This window comes from Megascapheus bottae, chromosome 6 (genome assembly GCF_031878675.1).
Source record: "Megascapheus bottae isolate mThoBot1 chromosome 6, mThoBot2.hap1, whole genome shotgun sequence".
Lineage (NCBI taxonomy): Eukaryota > Metazoa > Chordata > Mammalia > Rodentia > Geomyidae > Megascapheus > Megascapheus bottae.
In genome coordinates, this window is record NC_143514.1 from 20,307,899 (window position 1) to 20,328,662 (window position 20,764).

The 20,764-nt window shown below is 40.0% G+C and overlaps 1 protein-coding gene across 1 annotated transcript in view; it reads left to right on the plus strand.

The window, feature by feature from the left end:
- Positions 1-20,764, plus strand: part of Cd53 (CD53 molecule) — a 28,942-nt gene that overhangs the window by 3,037 nt on the left and 5,141 nt on the right. The window contains exons 2-5 of the mRNA XM_090333696.1: positions 16,598-16,677; positions 17,846-18,034; positions 18,786-18,860; positions 19,356-19,451. Of these exons, the coding sequence (XP_090189822.1) occupies positions 16,615-16,677; positions 17,846-18,034; positions 18,786-18,860; positions 19,356-19,451 (423 nt within the window). The 5' untranslated portion in view covers positions 16,598-16,614. The remainder of the gene's footprint in view (positions 1-16,597; positions 16,678-17,845; positions 18,035-18,785; positions 18,861-19,355; positions 19,452-20,764) is intronic.

Consider the following 20,764-nt stretch of genomic DNA (forward strand, 5'->3'; position numbering starts at 1 on the left):
CTACATTTGAAAGCGGCAAGGTCACTGAGCAGAGAAGTCTTGGCTCTAGTCCTGGGCAGAGCTGTGCCACAGACTGTTCACCTGACTGAGTAGTTGGGGCGTGGCTTTAAATGAGGGTAGAGAGACACGTTTCTTCTTCTACTTAGATTTCCCTTTAAATAAGAAGGAAGAAGGGTGGAGCTTTTGTGAAGTTAGAACTATTCTCTTGCTCACCATTTTAGTTCCAGGAACTACCACATTAATTTGGTTAAAGTAGTTTGGTTTGCATTCCTAAATTAGGCAGCCCATGACGGTTCCTGATTTGCCCAGAACATCACCTTAGGTTAAGCTTTCCTATGTAAACACTGAGGACTGAGCACCTGTCCTCGAAGAGTTTCCAGGACCCACTGCCACTGCAGGTGTCAATTGTGAGGCAAAGCCTTGCAATTCATAATCCAGTCAGTTATGTAGAGCCAGCCTGGGCAGAGGAAGAGGAGAGGTTGGGAGGTTTCTGTACCAAGTAGGTCTTGAGAAAGAGGAAATAAGCATTTCTAAAATTAAAAAAAAAAAACAACAGTGTGCAAGGGCTTCCAGTAGAGGTCAAGAATCTCTATATTGAGATGTAGAGGAAAATCTTCTCTTTTTATCATCCATTTCTGACCCAAGAAATCACATCCGTACCTGTAGTCATGGCAAAGCATCTTTGTAAAAAGACTCCTATTCACATTCCTATAATCATGTCAAATGAAAGTGCTATATTCTGAGCACTGGAATGCCAATACTTAGAAGGAATGTGATTAGCTGGGCTCAACTACAATATCTAATTCAAATAAAGTATCTAAGTGTCAGTTGTTTTAGCACTCCAACCTGCTGATTTTTCAGTTGGCATCTCTAAAATTGCTTAGTAGCTGTTTTGAATCTCTCCTGATTTGGGAATGGAATGTTTCCTCCTCCATACTGTATTATGCTGTGCTAGCTTTTCTTAGAGATTTCTTCATAAGCAGGCACAATTAGACTGTACTTCCTTTATATAAAGAAATTTCAGTGCATTTTAACCAAAGCCAACATAATTTTTTAAATATTATTTTATTGATTGTCAGTGTGATTTACAGAGGGGTTACAGTAACATACATAAACTAGAGGGTACATTTCTTGTCGAACATTGTTACCACCTGTCATATTTTTCTGCAAGGCAACATAAAATTTTAATTCATCTATAAATTCAGCTGATCAAAGAACAGTTTTCTGACAAATTAAATATTTAACATATTCAACTTGACATTTTATAATTTAGAAATAAGATTAATGGGCCAGGAGCGTGGCCTAGTGGTAGAGTGCTCGCCTAGGATGCATAAAGTCCTGTGTTCGATTCCTCAGTACCACATACATAGGAAAAGCCAGAAGTGGCACACTGTGGCTCAAGTGGTAGAGCACTAGCCTTGAGCAAAAAGTGTCCAAGGATAGTGCCCAGACCCTGAGTTCAAGCCCCAGGAATAGCCCCCCCACACACAAAAAGCAATAAATTGAATTAAGTTGGCAAACATACTTGACCCTCACCCTGTCTTTTCAACTTTGTTCAAATAAATATGAATTCATGACTGTTCACTCTATACCAGGAACAAATATAACTCTTAAAATTATTCCATGGCACCTTATTCTCAAAATTTACTATTCCAATATAACTGGGATCTTAATTTTTTTCATGGTACTCTCTGAATTCACACTTGCTCAGCTTGGTTAATTTGTATGCTTGCTTTGATGCTTTGTGACTTGAGCCATGCCTCTAGTCTCGTTTTTGGTGGTTAATTGGCGTTAGAGTATCATGGTTGTAAAGTGTGTGTGTGTGTGTGTGTGTGTGTGTGTGTGTGTGTGTGTGTGTGTGTGTGTGTTATGCCTACTGAGACTTGAACTCAGGGCCTGGGTGCTTTTAGCTTTTTCCCTCAAGGTTGATACTCTACCATTTGAGCCACCCCTTCAATTCTGGCTTCCTTCCTTCCTTCCTTCCTTCCTTCCTTCCTTCCTTCCTTCCTTTCTCCCTCCCTCCCTCTCTCCCTCCCTCCCTCCCTCCTTCCCTTCCTCTCTCCCTCCCTCCCTCCCTCTCTCTCTCTCTCTCTCTCTCTCTCTCTCTCTCTCTCTCTCTTTCTTTCTTTCTTTTTTTCTTTCTTTCTTTCTTTCTCTCTCTCTCTCTTTCTTCTTTCCTTCTTGGTGGTCATTAACTGTCAGTAAGAATCTCACAAACTTTCCTGGATACTCAGAGCTTAGCCTCTTGAGTAGCTAGGATTACAGGTGGAGTCACTGATGCCCAGCAAGATGTAATGATTTTATAATCAGAATTTCCTTGGGGTAATTACTCATTTTCAACTTAAAAAAAACCTCCAACACCTTTTTATTCAGATATAAAGGAAAGTGAGCTAAAGAAATAGGGAGAATTTCTTCATTTTCTTTATACAATGAAACAGTAAAGCCAGGTGCCAGTGGCTCATATCTGTAATCCTAGCTACTCAGAAAGTTGAGATCTGAGGATCATGGTTCAAACCCAACTCAGGTAAGAAAGTCCATGAGACTCTGATCTCCAATTAACCACCAGGAAACTGGAAGTGGAGCTGTGGCTCAAGTGATAGAGTGCTAGCCTTGAGCTGAAGAACTCAGGGACAGAGCCCAGGCCCAGAGTTCAAGTCCCATGACTGACCAAAAAAAAAAATCATAATCACTTCTAAGTTTGATTATTCTCACCACTTAATTAGAGGGCAATACAGGTATAGGTCAAAGAAAGGAAGAGGATTGAACTAGAAATCCACAAGATAGTGTTCAGTCAGAGCTCTTTGCCCAGAGAAATCCGAAGGATGAAATTCATGTGTGGCCTCTAGGTTGAGAGGCTTAGGTGGTGGCCTTTGTAAAGTGTAGTTTCGTCACTGAGGTTCCTGGAAACTGATGTCAGGGACTTTCTTCATAGAAGGAATCCTACAAGGACCCCATGAGTCATTGGTGGAGAGCAGCAGACTGTAATTGTGCAAGTTGCCGTCAGTTCCTCTGACTCATGGTTGGAAAGAGTGGGAGGCTCAATAGCTGGCCAAGAGCAGTGAAGAAAGGCTAGGGAAATGAAGCAGTGTTCTCTCTGAATTTACATGGAAATGCGGACACGGCTCTGTGTCGTGAAAGTAACGACTGTATACAGGTTTTCTCCTTGAATTTGAAGTTGAGGAAGAGAAGGGAAAAGGCAGAAGTGATCTCCTTTCAGTGAAAGACCCTATCAGTTAAGATACAGCCAGATTTGGAGCTTCCTTGCTGGTTGGTGTTCTGTGGACAATGAAGTTAAGGTTACAGGTGCCTGACACAGGTTGTCAGATGATTCTAGAATGCTGAGGCCAATGCAAATCTAAAAGCCTCTTTTTGTTGTAGATGAATACAATATGTCTAAAATATCAGCTTATTAGTAGAATTTAAAAAAAAAAACAAGACCACTGACTACAGAATCACATCCATTCCACGCCATCACATTATATGGAGTCCATGAACTACTAAATGTTCATTCAATAGTCTTGTTGCTTTTTTCAATTATGCATTAGGCTTTGAGATTCAAAGATTAAGTAGAGCTTTTCTTCCTCGAGCTCACATTGTAATACTTGTATTACAACAGTATTGGTAGAGATACAATACTAGCACAAGTATGTCCAGGGAAGTGATGGCCGAAGGTGAAAAAACATGACACAATTAAAGATGCTTTTATGGAAAAGTGATACCGAGTCATTAGGACCACTGGTAACTGACCAGATTACAAAGGTCAGAAAGGAGAAAAGGGCAAATTTCATCAAAGATCTCTGAGCAGAAGAATGGAGGCATTAGAACAAGTTGCCATGATTGCTTAACTTTAAAGTTTGTATGTAAAAGGAAGTGTTGCAATGACAGGAACAGAATAGGGTGGGCCTTTCCGTATACGTGTCTGTAGTGGGTGTGTGTGTGTGTGTGTGTGTACATGTACATTTATCATCTCAATAGTTACGTTCATTATCTCAGTCCAGGCAATGAACAAACCCTTCATGCTCAAATGATTTTTCATGGCCTTTTGTAATCTCTTTCACAATCTGTCCCTGAATTCTCTCTACTCATCTCCTTTCCCCTCTTCTCAAGTCTCCATGTAACTACTGATCTCAATTTTGTTGCTACAGATCCGTTTTCATTTTCTAAACTACTGTATAACTGGAATCATACAGTGTGTTAGATTTCCTATAGCTTTGCCCCCTCCTTCCCATGATTATTTTGAGATTCCCCTATTCTGTAACATGACATCAGCAGTTCTGTTGAGCAGTAGTCTAGCCTGCAGTTATGCCTCAGTTTTCTTATGGGTTCATATCTTGATAGATGTTTGTGTTGTGTCAAGTTTGGGAGCACTATGAGGTGCTATGAACATTCCTGAACAAGCCTTTGGAATATTTGCTTTTCTTGGTTAATGTAGAATGAGTAGAATGGCTGCAACAATGTGGTTATATATTTTATATTTCCAGCCATAGAATAGGAGAGCTCCAGTTTTCCTATGTGTGGTTAGATTTAAAAAAAAAAAACATTTTATCTATTCTTGGATGTGTGTAGTTAAGTTATTGTAGTTTCAATTTGCATTTTCCTAATGACTAATACAGAATTTATTTATATACTTATTTTCTATCCATACTTCCTTCTTTGAGGCCCAGTACTGCTTGGGGTGTGTGCAAAGGCGCTTACTCTCATCTCCAATTATCTATTTGAAAAAGCCCAAAATGGATCTGTAGCTCAAGTGGTAGTCTTGAACAACAAGAAAAAATATTCCCTTGCATAACAGGATTTGTTTTCTTTTCTTTACCCTATTTTCACTCTTCTTTTGTTTTGAGATGGAGTTTCACTGTATTGTCCAAGCTAGCCATGGATTACTGAAGTAAAATGATTCTTCTGCCTTAGCATCCTTCTTCCTGAGTAGCTGGGAGTATGGGAGTTGAACTGCCATACTATTCTAGCTATTTTTTTCTTTCCTTTCCTCCTCCTCCTCCCCCTCCTCCTCCTGCTTCTTTTTGGTAGTACTGGGGCTTTAATTCAAGACCTTACACTTACTAAGATGATGTTCTACTACTTGAGCCACAATCCCATCCCTGGTTTTAGCTAGTTATTTTGCAGATGGAGTCAAGAGAACTTTTCTGCCCAGGCTGGCCTGAAACTGTGGTCCTCCAGATCTCAGCCTCATGAGAAGCTACAATTAAAGGAGTAAGCCATTGGTGCTTAGCAATTTGTTTTATCTTATGAATGATTTAAAAAGATTTTCTCCTTTTGGAATTTGTCCTTTCATTCTCCAGTGGCCTTTGAAGAGGTCCAATTTTCTTTCTTTCCTTTTAAAGAACTGTGCTTTTGGGGAGGGAAATGGGAACAAAAACCATGTGAGAAGTAATGCACGCACTAGCTTGCAAATTGACCCCTCTATACATTACCTTGACAATAAAAAAATAAAATAAATAATAAAAAAGAAAAAAAGTACTGTGCTTTCACAGTATCTTATCTGAGAACTTTTTATCTATCCAACTTGGCAAATGTTTTCTCATATATTTTCTTCTGATGATTTGTAGATTTAGGTTTTTACATTCAGAACCCAGATTTATTTGCAGATTTATTTTTTTGGTACCAAGATTGAGTCCAAAGCCTCATATGTATGTACTCAGCAAGTGCTTTTATCATTTGAGCCAGATCTTCAGCCCTATTTTTATATATTATTGGTATTAGAGACTTTATGGGCAACTTCATATTTTTTACATATTGCTATCTAGTTGTTCCAACATTATTGACTTAAAAAGTATCCTTCGTTTTCTGCATATTATCTTTATAGATTGGTTGAAAATCAGTTGTCCATATGTTTCTGAATTTTATTCTTCTCTATTGTTTATCCTAACATCAATTGTCTTTTTTTTTTTTTTTTGCCAGTCCTGGGCTTGAGCTCAGGGCCTGAGCACTGTCCTTGGACTTTCTCAAGGCTAGAGCTCTACCACTTGAGCCTCAGCACCACTTCTGGCTTTTTTTTTCTATATGTGGTACCGAGGAATGGAACCCGGGTCTTCATGCATGCTAGGCAAGCACTTTAACCACTAGGCCAAACTCCCGGCCCCATCAATTGTCTTTAATGCCATAGCTTTATAGAAAGTAATAAAACTGAGAGGAAACAGACTTAATTTTGTTCTCTATCAAATTCATTTTTATTCTGCTAAGACATTTTTACCTGAATAATTTAAGAATTCACTTCTCAATGTTAAAATGTCTGCTGTTATCATGTTGATTGCAATTACAATATATCTCTGCATACATATCTGGAAAGGGATGATACTATAGATTATAGTTTATACATTATCAATTATTTAAATGGAAAAGGGTGAGATTTTAACTATAGTGTAAAATAAGCATGTTATTTCTCTCTACTTATAATATCATCTTCAAATTGTCTTTTCTTTTCTTTTTTTTTGTCAGTCCTGGGTTTGAGCTCAGGGCTTGAGCACTATCCTTGGACTTTCTCAAGGCTAGAGCTCTACCACCTGAGCCACAGCACCACTTCTAGCTTTTTCTATATATGTGGTACCGAGGAATCAAACTTGGGTCTTCGTGCATGCTAAGCAAGCACTCTACCACTAGGCCAAACTCCTGGCCCAAATTGTCTTTTCTTTAGGTTTTTAGTAAATAAATCTTTCTTATCGGTTGTCAGGCTTAGCTCTCAAAAGTTCAGATTCAATATAATTTTAGATATTATTAACTTTTTATTTCTTATTATGCTAGTATATAAAAACATACATGATTTGAGGAGATTGAACCTTGTATCCAGCAAAAGTACTATACTCACTAGTTCTAGTGAATATTTCATGGTTTTCTTTAGATTTTCTGCAAAGACAATCATGTCAATTATGAATGGAAACCATTTTGGCCTTCTTCTCTCTTTAATTTTTAACTCTTTTTATGCCTCATTGCATAGGCTCAGAATGCTAAAAGTGTTAAGAGTAGCTAGACTCACCACTAATATGCTATCATTAAGTACTACATTATGATTTTCACAGACGCTCTTCATAAAGATTAAATACTCCTCTATTCCATCTTGACTGCAAGTTTTTAAAATTAGAAATAAATATTGAGTTGTGTAAATTTTCTCTCTACTGAAGTTTTTAAATGTATTGTCTCAGCATGTTAATATGGTTTGTTAAATAGACACTTTTTGAGAAAGGGTTTAGATTATGTATCCTAGGCTGTTTTTGAACTCACAACCCTCCTGATGGACTTGGATATGTGTCAGATGCCAGAAGCTCCAGCCAGTGTCACTACAATAGCCTTTACTGTGGACTGTCTGTCCTGGGCAGATTTGTTTCAGTAGTAGGTGATCCCTGTGTCTTTTATCTGTGTTTTGGTGGGGTTTTGATGCTGTGTAGTTTCTTGTCTATGCTAGAGAAGTGCCTCTTCTTCCTCTCTTCTCTTTGTATTTGTTGGGGTAGTACTGGAGCTTCAGCTCAGTTTCTAATTTGCTAAGCAAGTGTTCCACCACTTGAGCCACAATCTCTGGGCAAAACAAATTCTTAATGCAAGAGCAATTATTTGGGGGGCTTGGACCCAGGCCTTATACATTTACTATGGAGGTTTTCTACTGCTTGAACCACAACTTCAGCATAAGTACTTTTTTTCTAACACATGAAAGGCATTAATGTACAAAATGGTGAAATTGTTACCCACTCTTTCTCTTCTAACCACCTTCCTGGATGGGAAGACATTGAGTTAAAAAACAACCTCCCCTCCCCAAGCATGGACGAAACTCCCATGGAGGACTCAGAACCCAGGTCAGCCATGTCTTCATACTCAAGGTAATTTTTTTGCGGGGAGGGACTATCCCTGAGACTCTTTATGCTCAAAGCTAGTGCTTACCACTTAAGACATTTCAGTTTCTGAGTGGTTTACTGGAGAGACAAGTCTCATGGGGAATTTTCAGCCCAGGCTGGCTTTGAACCATGTTCTTCATATCTCAGCCCCCTGAGTAGCTAGGATTACATGCATGGGCCACTAGCACCTGGCTTGCTCTGGCTACTGTTTTTTTATGGGTCATAGAGCTTGAACTGTGGGCCTGGCCATTGTCTCTGAGCTCTTCAGCTCAAGGCTACCACCCTACCCCTGGAACCACAGCACCACTTCCCGTTTTCTAGTGGTTAACTGGAGGTAAGAGTCTCACGGACTTTTTAGTGCCTGGGCTCGCTTTGAACCGTGATCCTCAGATCTCAGCCTCCTGAGTAGTTAGGATTAGAGGCATAAGCCACGTGCCCGGCACTCTGGCTAATTTTGAGATAAAATCTCACTTATTTCCCGGGTCAGCTGGAACCACCCAACTCCTATTTATTCTTTCTATAACAACAAGGATGATATGAATGCATGCCCAGCGTTTTCTGCTGAGATAAGGTCTTGAGAAATCTCTCTCTTTCTCTCTTCCTTTTTCTCTCTTTCTTTTTCTTTCTCTCTTTCTCTCTTTCTTTCTCTCTCTCTTTCTCTCTCTCTCTTTCTTTCTTTCTTTGCTAGTCCTGGGGCTTGAACTCAGGGCCTGAGCACTGTCCTTGGACTTTCTCAAGGCTAGAGCTCTACCACTTGAGCCACAGCACCACTTCTAGCTTTTTCTATGTATGTGGTACCAAGGAATCAAACCAGGGTCTTCATGCATGCTGGGCAAGCACTCTACCACTAAGTCAAACTTTCAGCCCTGGCAAACTTTTGTTTGGCTGACCTTGAATCCTCCTGATCTCCACCTCCTGAGGATCACAGACACAAGCCACCAGCACTCAGGCTAGAATGATACTCAATGTGCTATTCCTCCTGCCCTTCACTCTACTGGTCTGTATAGTGAATCCTTTCATTTGTGGCTGTTTTCAAATTGTCTACACACTGGGCCTGTGGGAGATGATGCTGTTCAGCATGTGGCTCCCTACAATGGTGGAGTGTAGAACTTTTCAATCTTGCTGGGGACTATGGCTATGTTTGCAGCTGGTTATATAAAAATATCCTCATCAGTCTTAGGAGAGAGGGCATGATCTCTGTTCATAATCTAATTAGTGTTACGGAGTATGCCTTAGACACATTTAAATGTGCTGCACATCCTGTATTGTCTTCAACAGATTGTGCTGTTACCCATCACCATAGCAGCTTTTCAAAGAGCTGCAAAGCTCAGCCTGGAATTCTCTGCCCTTGTGTTTGGTGTAAACACCTTCACTGTCCTGGCAACACAGACTGTGCTCGCTCAAATTGGAGTAGATGCCAAGCCTTAGAAACTACTTCTTAATTTCTGACCTCTGACAGTTAGTGGGCAGTCATTGTGATGGATTTCTTGGCTAGCAATGCCATCAATGTCATTTTTTTGCCAGTCCTTGGGCTTGAACTCAGGGCCTGAGCACTGTCCTTGGGCTTTCTCAAGGACAGAGCTTCTACCACTTGATCCACAGTACCACTTCTGGCTTTTTCCATGTATGTGGTACCATGGAATCAAACCTGGGTCTTGGTGCATGCTAGGCAAACACTCTACCACTAGGCCAAACTCCTGGCCCTGATGGATTTATTTTTGTTTTCTCTCTGTGTGTGTGTGTGTGTGTGTGTGTGTGTGTGTGTGTGTGTGTGTGTGTGCGTGTGCTGGTTCTCAAGATTGAAGTCTGAGCCTGGGTGCTGTCCCTTAGCATTTTTGTGGCTCAAGGATAGTTCTCTACTGAGTCACGCCTCCACTTCAGGTTTTTGCTGGCTAATTGGAGATAAGTCTCACGAACTTTTATGACCAAGTTGTTTTGAATCATGATTCTCAGATCTCAGCCTCTTGCTTAGTTAAGCACAAGCTACTTGTGTGTCCAGCTCAGATTTAATGTTTTAAATTAAATATTCATGCATGTACATTTTATAGCCTCAAGTAGCACTCAACCCTTCCTCGAGTGATCTGATAATCTGGATCTGAGAAGCCAACAGTGAAGTTCACTTCATGAATTATTTATGAGGACTAATTTAAGGATGATTTGTTTTCAATTCAAAAGTGAACTTGAATTTAGAAACCAAGTAATCAACAGCAGGCAGGCATGGTATTGCAATTCTTGATTAGCAAGTGAGTTGATGGTTTATATAGCACATAAGTCTATATTCTCTTAGCCAGACCCTTAGAATGGAAAGAGCATGGCTTCACAGAGGCCAAGGAATGTTGTAAGTCATGGTTCTATCAGCATTTGCTGTTCTCAACTGCTTTGTCCTAAATTCTGTGTTGCCCCCGGGCATTTGTGTTCAACAAATGAAAGCTGTTCCTATCACTGGCAATAGTTGCTGTAGCTTAATATCTTGTCTTGTACAGTGCATTGTTTGTCATTTTTATTTTGGCAAACTCTGTATGAATGTTTTTGAATTTCTATTTACCATTATATATTTGCAAAAACTTTCTTTAGCAGTATATTTTTGCATTATTCATATGCTTCCCAGAGAAGTTCAATTAGTTAAGGGGGAAAAAAGTAAGTTTTAAAGCTTAGTAATTACCTAAATGAAGAAATCTAATCAGAAATCGGCAGGTTTGCTTGTCTTTAATACTTCAGCAAGGACTGTTAATTCTTAAAAAAAAAAAAAAGCCAAACATATATGGTTAAAGACAGACTATTTTGCTTCGTTCTAGTTTTTTTTGTTTTGTTTTGTTTTGCTTTTATTGTCAGGGTAATGTATAGAGGGGTTACAGTTGTATTTGCCAGGTAGTAGATACATTACTTCTTATACATTGATACCCCTTCTCATGTTTTTGTCCCCATTTCCTTCCCCCCACCCCCTCCCAATCATCTTATTTTCCCTCCTTCCCTTTCCTATTTCAAATAAACAAATAAACGTATATATAAAATACCAAGTAACAAAGCCAGATACAGTAACAATATGAGATTAACCAAAGGACAAAAAAAGAGAAGAGAAATAACATAGTACATTAAGAACAACAATCACACAAGATAAAGCTCTTGTTTCCATATCCTAGAGATCCTCTCATTAGTCTCATCTTTTACTTCATTCTTTCTCTCTTTGTGCCAGTACTGGGGCTTGAACTCAGAGCCTGGGCCTTGAACTCAGGGCCTTATGCTCTTACTTGATTTTTTTCATAAGGCTAGTGTTCTACCACCTGAGCAACACCTCTACACCCAACTTTTGTTGGTTAATTGGAGATAAGAATTTCATATATTTTTCGGCCTGGGCTGGCTTCAAACTACAATCCTCAAATCTCAGCCTCCTGAGTAGCTAGGATTATAGGTGTGATTCACCAGTGCCAAGCTTCAGTCTTTTTTCTTTTAAGTCTTAGCATTTTTTGCCAGTCCTGGTGCTTGGATTCAGAGCCTCAGCATTGTTCCTGAGCCTCTTTTGCTCAAGGCTGGCTAGCACTCTACCACTTGAGCCACAGCACCATGTCCAACTTTTTCTGTTTATGTGGTATTGAGGAATGGAACCCAGGGCTTTATGCATGCTAGGCATTCTACCACTAAGCCACATTCCCCACCCCAAGTTTTATCGTTCTTAAGTTTTAACAGTCAGTTCAAAGCATCTACTAGATTGTTTTCACATTCTCTCCTTACATTCTCAATGTCAGTATTTATCACAAACTTCACTGCTGACTTTGTGATTAATTCCACGACTGCTGTGCTTGTTTAGACAGTTCATTATCTTTTATGGATATTTAAACAATGTGTTAGTTAGCATTCATGGCCATGACAAAATAGTCCATGGTCTCTTGGCTCCTTTGCTTTGGGTATGTGGTAAGGAAGAAATCTTGAGAGGATGATAAGGCAGATCAAGGATGCTCACCTCTTGCTACCAGTAAGGGGAGGAGTAAGACTAGGAGGAGGAGATGATTAGTTTAAGCTAGCTTGGGCAAGAAGTTAGCAAGACCTCCTCTAAACCAATAAGAAACTGGTGTGATAGTGATTGCCTGTAATCCCAGCTGTGAAAGAGGAAGGAGGCAGAAAAGAAGGATTGCTGTCCTGGAGAAATATGAGATCCTTTAAAAAGAAAATACCTAAAGCAAAAAAGGTTTAGGGTTTAGGGCATTGCTCAAGTGGTAGAGGCCCTGAGTTCAAACCACAATAAAAAATAATAAATGACTAAATCTATAAATAAACAAGGAGGGGGAAGGAACAAAATGCACATGGTATCCTTAATATGTGGCTATTAGATCTAAACAGTACAAGAGCGAGGACTCAATATTTGCGTACCCAATGCTATGGACATGGTATTGGAATTATAAACACAACTAGATGGACATAAAAACTATGACTCTATAGGCATAATGTTTTATTACATAGATTAATATGTATCTATGACATACAAACCCTCAGCCTAATTTTAATTATGTTCCAAAATCTAAGTGCCAGTGATTGTATATAGAGATTCCCTTCTTGAATACTAGTTTGTTAAACATTGCATTTGAAATATGATGTAAAAATCAATGTTAATAAATTCTTCAATAAAAAAAACAGGGGCCGGGAGTTTGGCCTAGTGGTTAAAGTGCTTGCCTAGCATGCATGAAGACCCAGGTTCAATTCCTCGGTACCACATACATAGAAAAAAGCCGGAAGTGCTGCTGAGGCTCAAGTGGTAGAGCTCTGGCCTTGAGAAAGTCCAAGGACAGTGCTCAGGCCCTGAGCTCAAGCCCAGGACTGGCAAAAAAATAAATAAATAAATAAATAAAAATAAAAAAAAACAAGGAAGGGGACTGAGACCCTGTATCATGGTTCACTTTTTGTGGCTCCACTGTATCATGGTTTTTATTTTTGAAAACAGAAATAGTGATCCCTCATTTATCCCCAGAGCTACATTAGAGACCCCAGGAATAGGTGAGAATCTGTGAAGTAGCAATAAGTGAACCTGAGCTAGTGAGGGACGACTATCTAACGTAACACAATAGGTGAGGGGTCACTGTATACTCCAAATACCCTTCAAGGCCACCTCCCCAGCGACCTACTTTCTCTAACCAGGCCCCACCTCCTAATAATACCAATGAGGACCAAGCTTTCAACACGTGAGTCTTTGTAGAACATTAAGGGTCCAAATAATACAAATAAACATCAAGAAGAACTTATGCATTTATCCAAGTGGTTTTGATTTCCAAGCTCTTTGTTACTTTCTGTACTCACTGGTCTCATTTTTCTTCCACCTGAAGGACTTTCTATAACATGTCTTTTAGTATGGATCTACAGCTAGAAAATACCCCATCTTTTATATATCTTGATAACTTTGCTGTTTCTCAGTGAAATTTATTTTTGACCAGATATTAAGCTTTCTATAAACATACTTTTATAAATTTAATCCTATGTACCTAACATAGCTTCATTCCTTCTGGCTACTTTAAGATGGTTTAAAATCTGTTTAAGGCATTTTTATTATAAAGTGACTTTGTGTAGCTTTCTGAATGTTTCTTACAGTTGGAATTTATTAAACTCCTTAGATATATGAGGAAGAATTTATTTTTTCTTTCCACCTTTATTTCTCTCCCTCTTTGGGGCTTCCACTTACATGTACGACCTTAAAATTGTTTCTCAACTTACAAATGGTTCTGCTCTCCCCCCCTCTCCTTCTCCCTCCCTCCCTCCCTCCTTCTTTCCTTCCTTTCTTCCCTCCCTTCCTCTCTCTCCCCATCTTTTTCTCTCTCATCAGGCCTGGGGTTTGAACTCAGAGCTTGGGCACTGTTCTTGGGCTTTCTCAAGCCTAGGGCTCTATCAGTTGTACCACAGCACCACTTCTGGCCTTTTCTGTGTATGTGGTATCATAGAAGTAAACCCAGAGTTTTTCACATGCTAGACAAGCACTCTACCACTAGATCATGTTCCCGGCCCCAGCTCTGTTCTTTTAAAAATGATTTTCTGGGCTGGGTGTTTTGCCTAGCCGTAAAGTACTTGCCTAGCATGCACAAAGACCTGGGCTCAGTTCCTCAGTACCACATACATAGGAAAAAAAAAGCCAGAAGCAGTGCCGTGGTTCAAGTGGTAGGGCTCTAGCCTTGAAAAAGCCCAAAGATAGTGCCCTGCCCCTGAATTCAAGCCCCAGTGCTGGCAAAAAAAAAAAATGATTTTCTGACTTGGAAAATACATTTTCTTACTGTCTTTAAGATCACTAATCTTTTCTTCTGTGATGTCTGATCTAATCTACTGTGCTTTTCACACATTGCAGTTTCATTTTCAGAAGTTTAGTTTAAGTCTTTTCATATTTTCCATGTCTCTGTTTACCTTTTTGAAACATAATATCTAGCCTAATGACAATCAAACATCTGGATGAGTTTTAATTGATAAATAATTTCTACTTTGTGGGTTGTACTTTTTAAACTTAATGCATGCTTGGTATTTTGAATGAATTCATAGTTTGTGATGTTTTTCTATTGACGAGTACTAGCTGTTTTTATATGCTTATATTGACCTGTGTTCTGAGGTATACTTACGTTACTTGGAAAAGGTTTTATTTTGGGGAGCATGTTTTTAAAGATTTGCTGTATAGAACTGAAACTGTATCCAAAATAGATCTATTTATTCTCTTCTACACACTCATTCCTGTGAATCTGGAGGTTTTTCAATGCAGGAAGAGGAACTAGGCAATGGTCATATGATACCCAGCCTCGATGTTTGTTTGACATGTGTGTACTAGTTGGTACTCAGCAAATTTTTAGTGGGAACTTTAGTAGGGCCACCAAACTTGTCCCTATACTTTACAAAGCAATGGTGACTTGGCAGAAATGGGAGATTGTCCAAAATTATCAAGGTGGGCCCTATCTAGACATATAGGTCCTTAGAAGACATAGGTTTAAAGAAAAAACTAGAAAATAACAAATGTGATCATAAAAACAAAAGGTTGGAGTGGTACTGGAAGAGGTCAAGAAATGTAGGTGTATTTTTGAAGCTGACAAAGAGAAGTCAGCAAGATACACTCCCTAAATCCTTCAAAAGGAATGCAGACATTTCAACTGCCTTATATATGTCTGGTTTACAAGCTGTTTTATAGTATGAATAACTCTATACACTCTTTTTTTTTTCATCACCATACTTTTTAATGAAAAAAAAAACAACACAAAAAACCTCATTTTAAATTGTAAAGGAAAAAATAATGGGAATGGGACAGCAGAAATCTTAGCAGCACAGTGGTTAAACAAATTGAAAGTATTAATGCACAAACATTAAAATATTAAAGCATATATGTTGCATATAAAGTACAGTACAGAACCAGGAGTGCACTATATTGATTAGTGCTTGATAGAAGAAACGATTAGCTTTGTTCTCCTCAAAGTGTCTACACAGTTCCACTCGCATGGCATTTGCCCCACACAGCCAGCAAGCTTTTTTCTTCAGTTATTCACACCTTGGTCAAATCTGAATCATAAACTTCCACTTCCAAATACCAATATTCATTCACAAGGAAAACCAGTATTTCCGTCTCACCACTGAAGAGGAATTTTGAAAGTTTACAGTCTATTCTAGGACACAAGTTTAGTTGAAAACTTCAGGAATGAAGACCAGTGGTATAGCAGCGTTCAAATATATAAACCGTAAAAATAAGACATAAAACTGCTGCTACGGTGTGTGTCCTGGTTGGGATTTAGTTCATCCAATTGATTTTTAGTACAAAACTAGAAATAACCTCTTCTTCATAACATCTAACTCTATACACTCTTAATACCTTAGAGAGAAAACTCAATTTTTTCTATCTTTACAAGCCATTTTATAGTGTGAATAATGCCATAGAAACTTATTCCCTTAGAGAGAAAACTCAGAATTTTCTATCTGGATTCCCAGGATTGAGGACCAGTTCTAGGATCTGGGCATTGACATCCTCATTGAGAAAATTAAATTCTCTTTGAAAATATCAAGTTCACACTGTTATCTTTTCATTTTTCCCACGGCTTGTTAATTGGTTTGTTTTAATTCTGCTGTAAGATTGGCAGCTACTGTGGATATCTAAGGCTTACTCATGGCCATCTAGAACAGAAAGCTCCACAGATGCTGGAAAGACAGAAAGTCACCTAGTCCCACTTATTCTCATGTATAGCAGTTCGCATACCAAATTTAATGTGTGTGTGAATCTCAGGGCATTTAAAGAATAGCTGATTATGGTACTGCCCTTGACCCTAAGGGCTGAGACTCTGTAAGTAATTGCTAAGTCACAAGTCTCTAATTCTGCACACACTCAAGACATCTACCTGGTCAGTGTCACTGTGACTCATCCTGTTCTAGAAATGACTCCTGTTTACTGATATCATGATTAAGTCAATGTCAACTAGAGCTTGCTTACAAAGGTGCAAGTTCAAGACAAGCCATTGTGTGTTAGAGATGTGTGAATTTGATTAAAGTACATTATAGACATATATGGAGCTATCACAATGATACCCCTTTGTACAATTAACATACACTAATAAACACACACAGAGGAAGAAGAGAAAGGACAGAGAGAAAATATAAACCAATTGATACCTCAGTCCAGAAAGTAAGTCATTGTAGAGTTTGGAGAAACCTTACCAAAGAAGCAAAGAAGCTATACTTGATTAAACATGTCAAGGATGGTCTTGAACCCTGAATAGCTATGAGCCATATCACTCACTTCCTTTGTTCTTCCTTCTACTTTGTAGGGCACGAATATCCAAGCATGAGTATGAGTACCTTAAAATTACTGAAGTATATCCTATTTGTCTTCAACTTGCTTTTTTGGGTAAGTTCATGAGTATTGCTGAAACAACCTTCCCCCAGCTAAACTTTCCTTTGCAGTCCTCTACCAAAGAAGTCTGGTGTGGAATGCAACTCATGCTAATATACAAAATGGGGATCCGGAACACCTAGTGGTAGTATAAAGGAGTAATAATTTTTTCCTCCCTCTTCTCATCCTGCCAGAGTATAAGCCTACAAAACTGAAATGTGCTGGTGTGATTATTTAACTGGGGTGCTTTTTCTCTCCTTTTGTCCTTTTTTTGCCAGTCCTGGCTTGAATTTAGGGCCTGAGCACTATCCTTGGACTTTCTCAAGGCTACAACTCTACCACTTGAGCCACAGCATCACTTCCAGCTTTTTTCTATGTATGTGGTACCAAGGAATCAAACCCAGGTCTTTCTGTATGCTAGGCAAGCACTCTGCCACTAGGCCAAACTCCCAGCCCATGAAGGTGGTTTTTCTAGGGGCTGGTGGCTACTGCTGCTCACAGCTGGCACCTACTGGTCAGATACAAATCTGCAACTTGGGTATTCAATAATACTCTCCAGTTCCTTTAGAAGAATAGCTGGTTGGAAGAGATGCCACCTTTCCTGGGGATGTTTTGTTGTGCCACATTTAGCTATTAAAATTCAGACAGAGGACTGGCTGGTACTGGTGTCATGAGAAGATTCCATTGCTGCACAACACCCCTTACTTGGGATTGGATCCTGGGCCTTGTATTTGGTCACCAAGTGCTCCACTATTTGAACTATGCTTCCAGCCTTTTTGTTCCTGAGATGGCTCTTGCTGAATTAACATCTCTAGTTTTCTCCCTAGCCAGATGAGCTACCTCATGCAGGGCATCTCTTTGGCATGGTGCTAGTTTCCAAAGGAAAGGCCATCTGTGAGGGGACAAGGAATAGGATATCTGAATCATGAACTTATGTTCATATGGTGTGGTTCATAGAGGAGCCCTTTCTTTGGTAGCTGGAAATGAGTAGGATGCAACTCAGTGAAACTCCATAGGACGAATGTGAGATGATCTCTCTTCTAGGAGTGTGAGAAGCTGGGTAAGGTAGTTGTTTATGTCTTGTGAATCAATGGCACCAGGTGGTTCTAATGTCGAGCAAGCGATATGTATGAGGAGATACTCACCAGCTGACCCGGGTCTGTCATAATATTCTTCCTTTCAGGTTTTTGGCTGTTGCACTTTGGGCTTTGGGATCTACTTCCTGGTCCACAACAACTTTGGAGTGCTCTTCCATCAACTCCCCTTCCTCACACTGGGCAATGCACTCATCCTTACTGGCTCCATCATCATGGTGGTTGCCTTTCTGGGCTGCATGGGCTCCATCAAGGAGAATAAGTGCCTGCTGATGTCGGTGAGTTGCCCTAAGTAGAGGAGAGGCAATACTGCTAGCCCTAGGTACCCCACCTATAGGTACAGGATTGGTACCTCAGAGAACCCAAGCCTGTCCAAAGGATTTTACTTCTGACTGAGACCTCAGGGACAGACCTAAGAGATGACTCGGGCCAGGCCAGGTGGCTCACACCTGTAATCCTAGCTACTCATGAGGCTGATATCTGAGGATCTCGGTTTAAAGCCAACCTGGGCACTAAAGACCATGAGACTTTTATCTCCAATTAACCTCTAGAAAACCAGAAATGGTGCTGAGGCTCAAAAGGATAGGGTGGTAACCTAGAGCTGAAGAGCTCAGAGACAGGGCCCAGGCCCAGAGTCCAAGCCCCATGACCCACGAGAGAGAGGAAGAGAGGAAGAGAGAGGGAGAGAGAGGGGAAGAGAGGAAGAGAGAGGGAAAGAAGGTGAGAGGGAGAAGGAGAGGGAGGGAGGGGGAGAGGGAGAGAGGGGAGAGAGAGAGAGGGAGAGAGAGAGAGAGAGAGAGAGAGAGAGAGAGAGAGAGAGAGAGAGAGAGAGAGAGAGAGAGAGAGAGAGAGACTCAGATCTGCCCCCCTGGTGTCTAGTTGTAAGAACACACATTCCTCACAGACCAAGAGAGGTCTTACAAGGCCGGAGCATCTCTTGTGCACCAGTCCACCTGGATCCTCCTAGGGAATGGAGGGATAGTCAGAAACTTGGATTCGTATTGTGACCATGTCTCTACTTTGCCACAGTTTTTTATTCTGCTACTGATTATCCTCCTTGCTGAGGTGACCTTGGCTATCCTGCTCTTCGTGTATGAACAAAAGGTAAGTGAAGAAGAACACAAACCACTGCCTGATTGCTAAAAGCTGGGAGTGAGCAGTGGAGAAGTTGGTACCAAATAAATGTAATGTGATAGTGAAACGGGATGGCTGAGATGAATTGTAAGTGGGGAGAGGAGAACGTGCCACAAAGGAAGGTTGTGTCTGATTGGAGCTGATGTTTCTGCTTAGTTTTCCTCTGCATGGTTATCTGTGGAGCATGGTCCACCAGGGTGGCCAGTGACTGGCACAGGCCTTGCTTTCATCACCCTTTCTCCGCCTTCACTCAGCTATTGCTCTTGAAGGACAAGAATCTGCTTCATACCTCTTCCTTCAGTGCCAGCTCCCTATCAGCACTTCTTCCCACATGTGTACTTTCTCCCCTCACATCCCCAATTCCAAGGGAAAATGGTTTGAAAGGAAGGGACAAGTGGCTCCATTACTATCCATTTCTTGGTCCTTGAATTCACCTGTCTTCTCTGCTGAATGTTCTCTGCCCAGCTGAATAAGTATGTGTCCGAGGGCCTGAATGACAGCATCCAACGTTACTACTCAGACAACAGCACCAAGGTGGCATGGGACTTCATCCAGACAATTGTGAGTACACATGGAATCTTCCTCAGATCAGCCTGGATTTCATATCCAACCTTCGTCTCTACAAGCATTCCTTTCTTGGAGGTTTCAGACTCTAAGGCCTGTACCCAATAGCTCCAGTTTCAGAATAATGCTTTATTACCAACAGAGAGCCTAGAAATCAATCTGATTGGTACAAAGTTCTCTGCATTCTCTGATCCTTTACTACATCAAATAGGCTCATTGTCTAAGCTTTTATGGGATGTTAGAAGACCCAACTGTATTAGACTAGTTTAATGTATCTTCCAACATTTTAATTTAAAAAAAAAAAACCTAATTGCTATTGTACAAACACTTTCTATTCAGTACCTGACTTACCCAAATTAGGTTTGTTACATAGTATGTAAGTGTCTCCTCTCCCATCCACAAAGAAGGTTTAGGGAGGCCTGAACAGGCACAATCTAAACCAATACCATTATAACGAAATACTGGCTTAATGTGAAATCGAAGAAACAATATAAGAATTAGAGGAGAGACTGGAATTGGGTGACCTGGGGAAAATCACTTAATCCTTTTAAATCCCAGTTGTTAACTTCAAAAAGATTTTCAATGAAGCTTTAAAGTTTTTGTAAAATATAATTTTCACACACACATAGATTCACAAAGTTAAGAAATATCAAGCAGAATAAACCTCTGGCTTCCTATCACAGTTGATATCTTGCCAGTGTCATCTCATCTAATCCTTTATGCTTTTTATTTTTGCTAGAATAGGTGTGTGTGTGTGTGTGTGTGTGTGTGTGTGTGTGTGTTCTGGTGTGTATTCTGGTGTGTATTCCCAAGGCTAGCACTCTATCACTTGAGCCACAGCTTCACTTCTGGCTTTTTTGATAGTTTAGCTGGAGATAAATGCCTCATGGGCTTTCCTGCTCCAGCTAGCTTCAAACCACAGTCCTCAGATATCAGCCTCTTAAGTAGCTAGGATCACAGGCATAAGCCGCTGGCACCCAACTGTTTGCTAAAATATTTTTTAATATTAAATATACCATCTCACCCACCAAATATCACTAATTGGTCTATAATCAGTTTATCCTAGCTTTCTCAAAATTGTCCAAATCAATATCTAAAGAAGGAACTTGGGTTTGGTTTAAATAGTTTAGCACTTATCTACCAAGACCCTGAATTCAATTCCTAGAACCATATGCTCTGTGAACCTAGACATCCGATAAGGCTCTATTATATGTAAAGATTCTGAAGTACCTCCTAGTGCATCATGCAAGCAGGTTTCAGTAGCCAGGCACAGTGGCTCACACCTGTAATCCTAGTTGCTCATGAGGCTG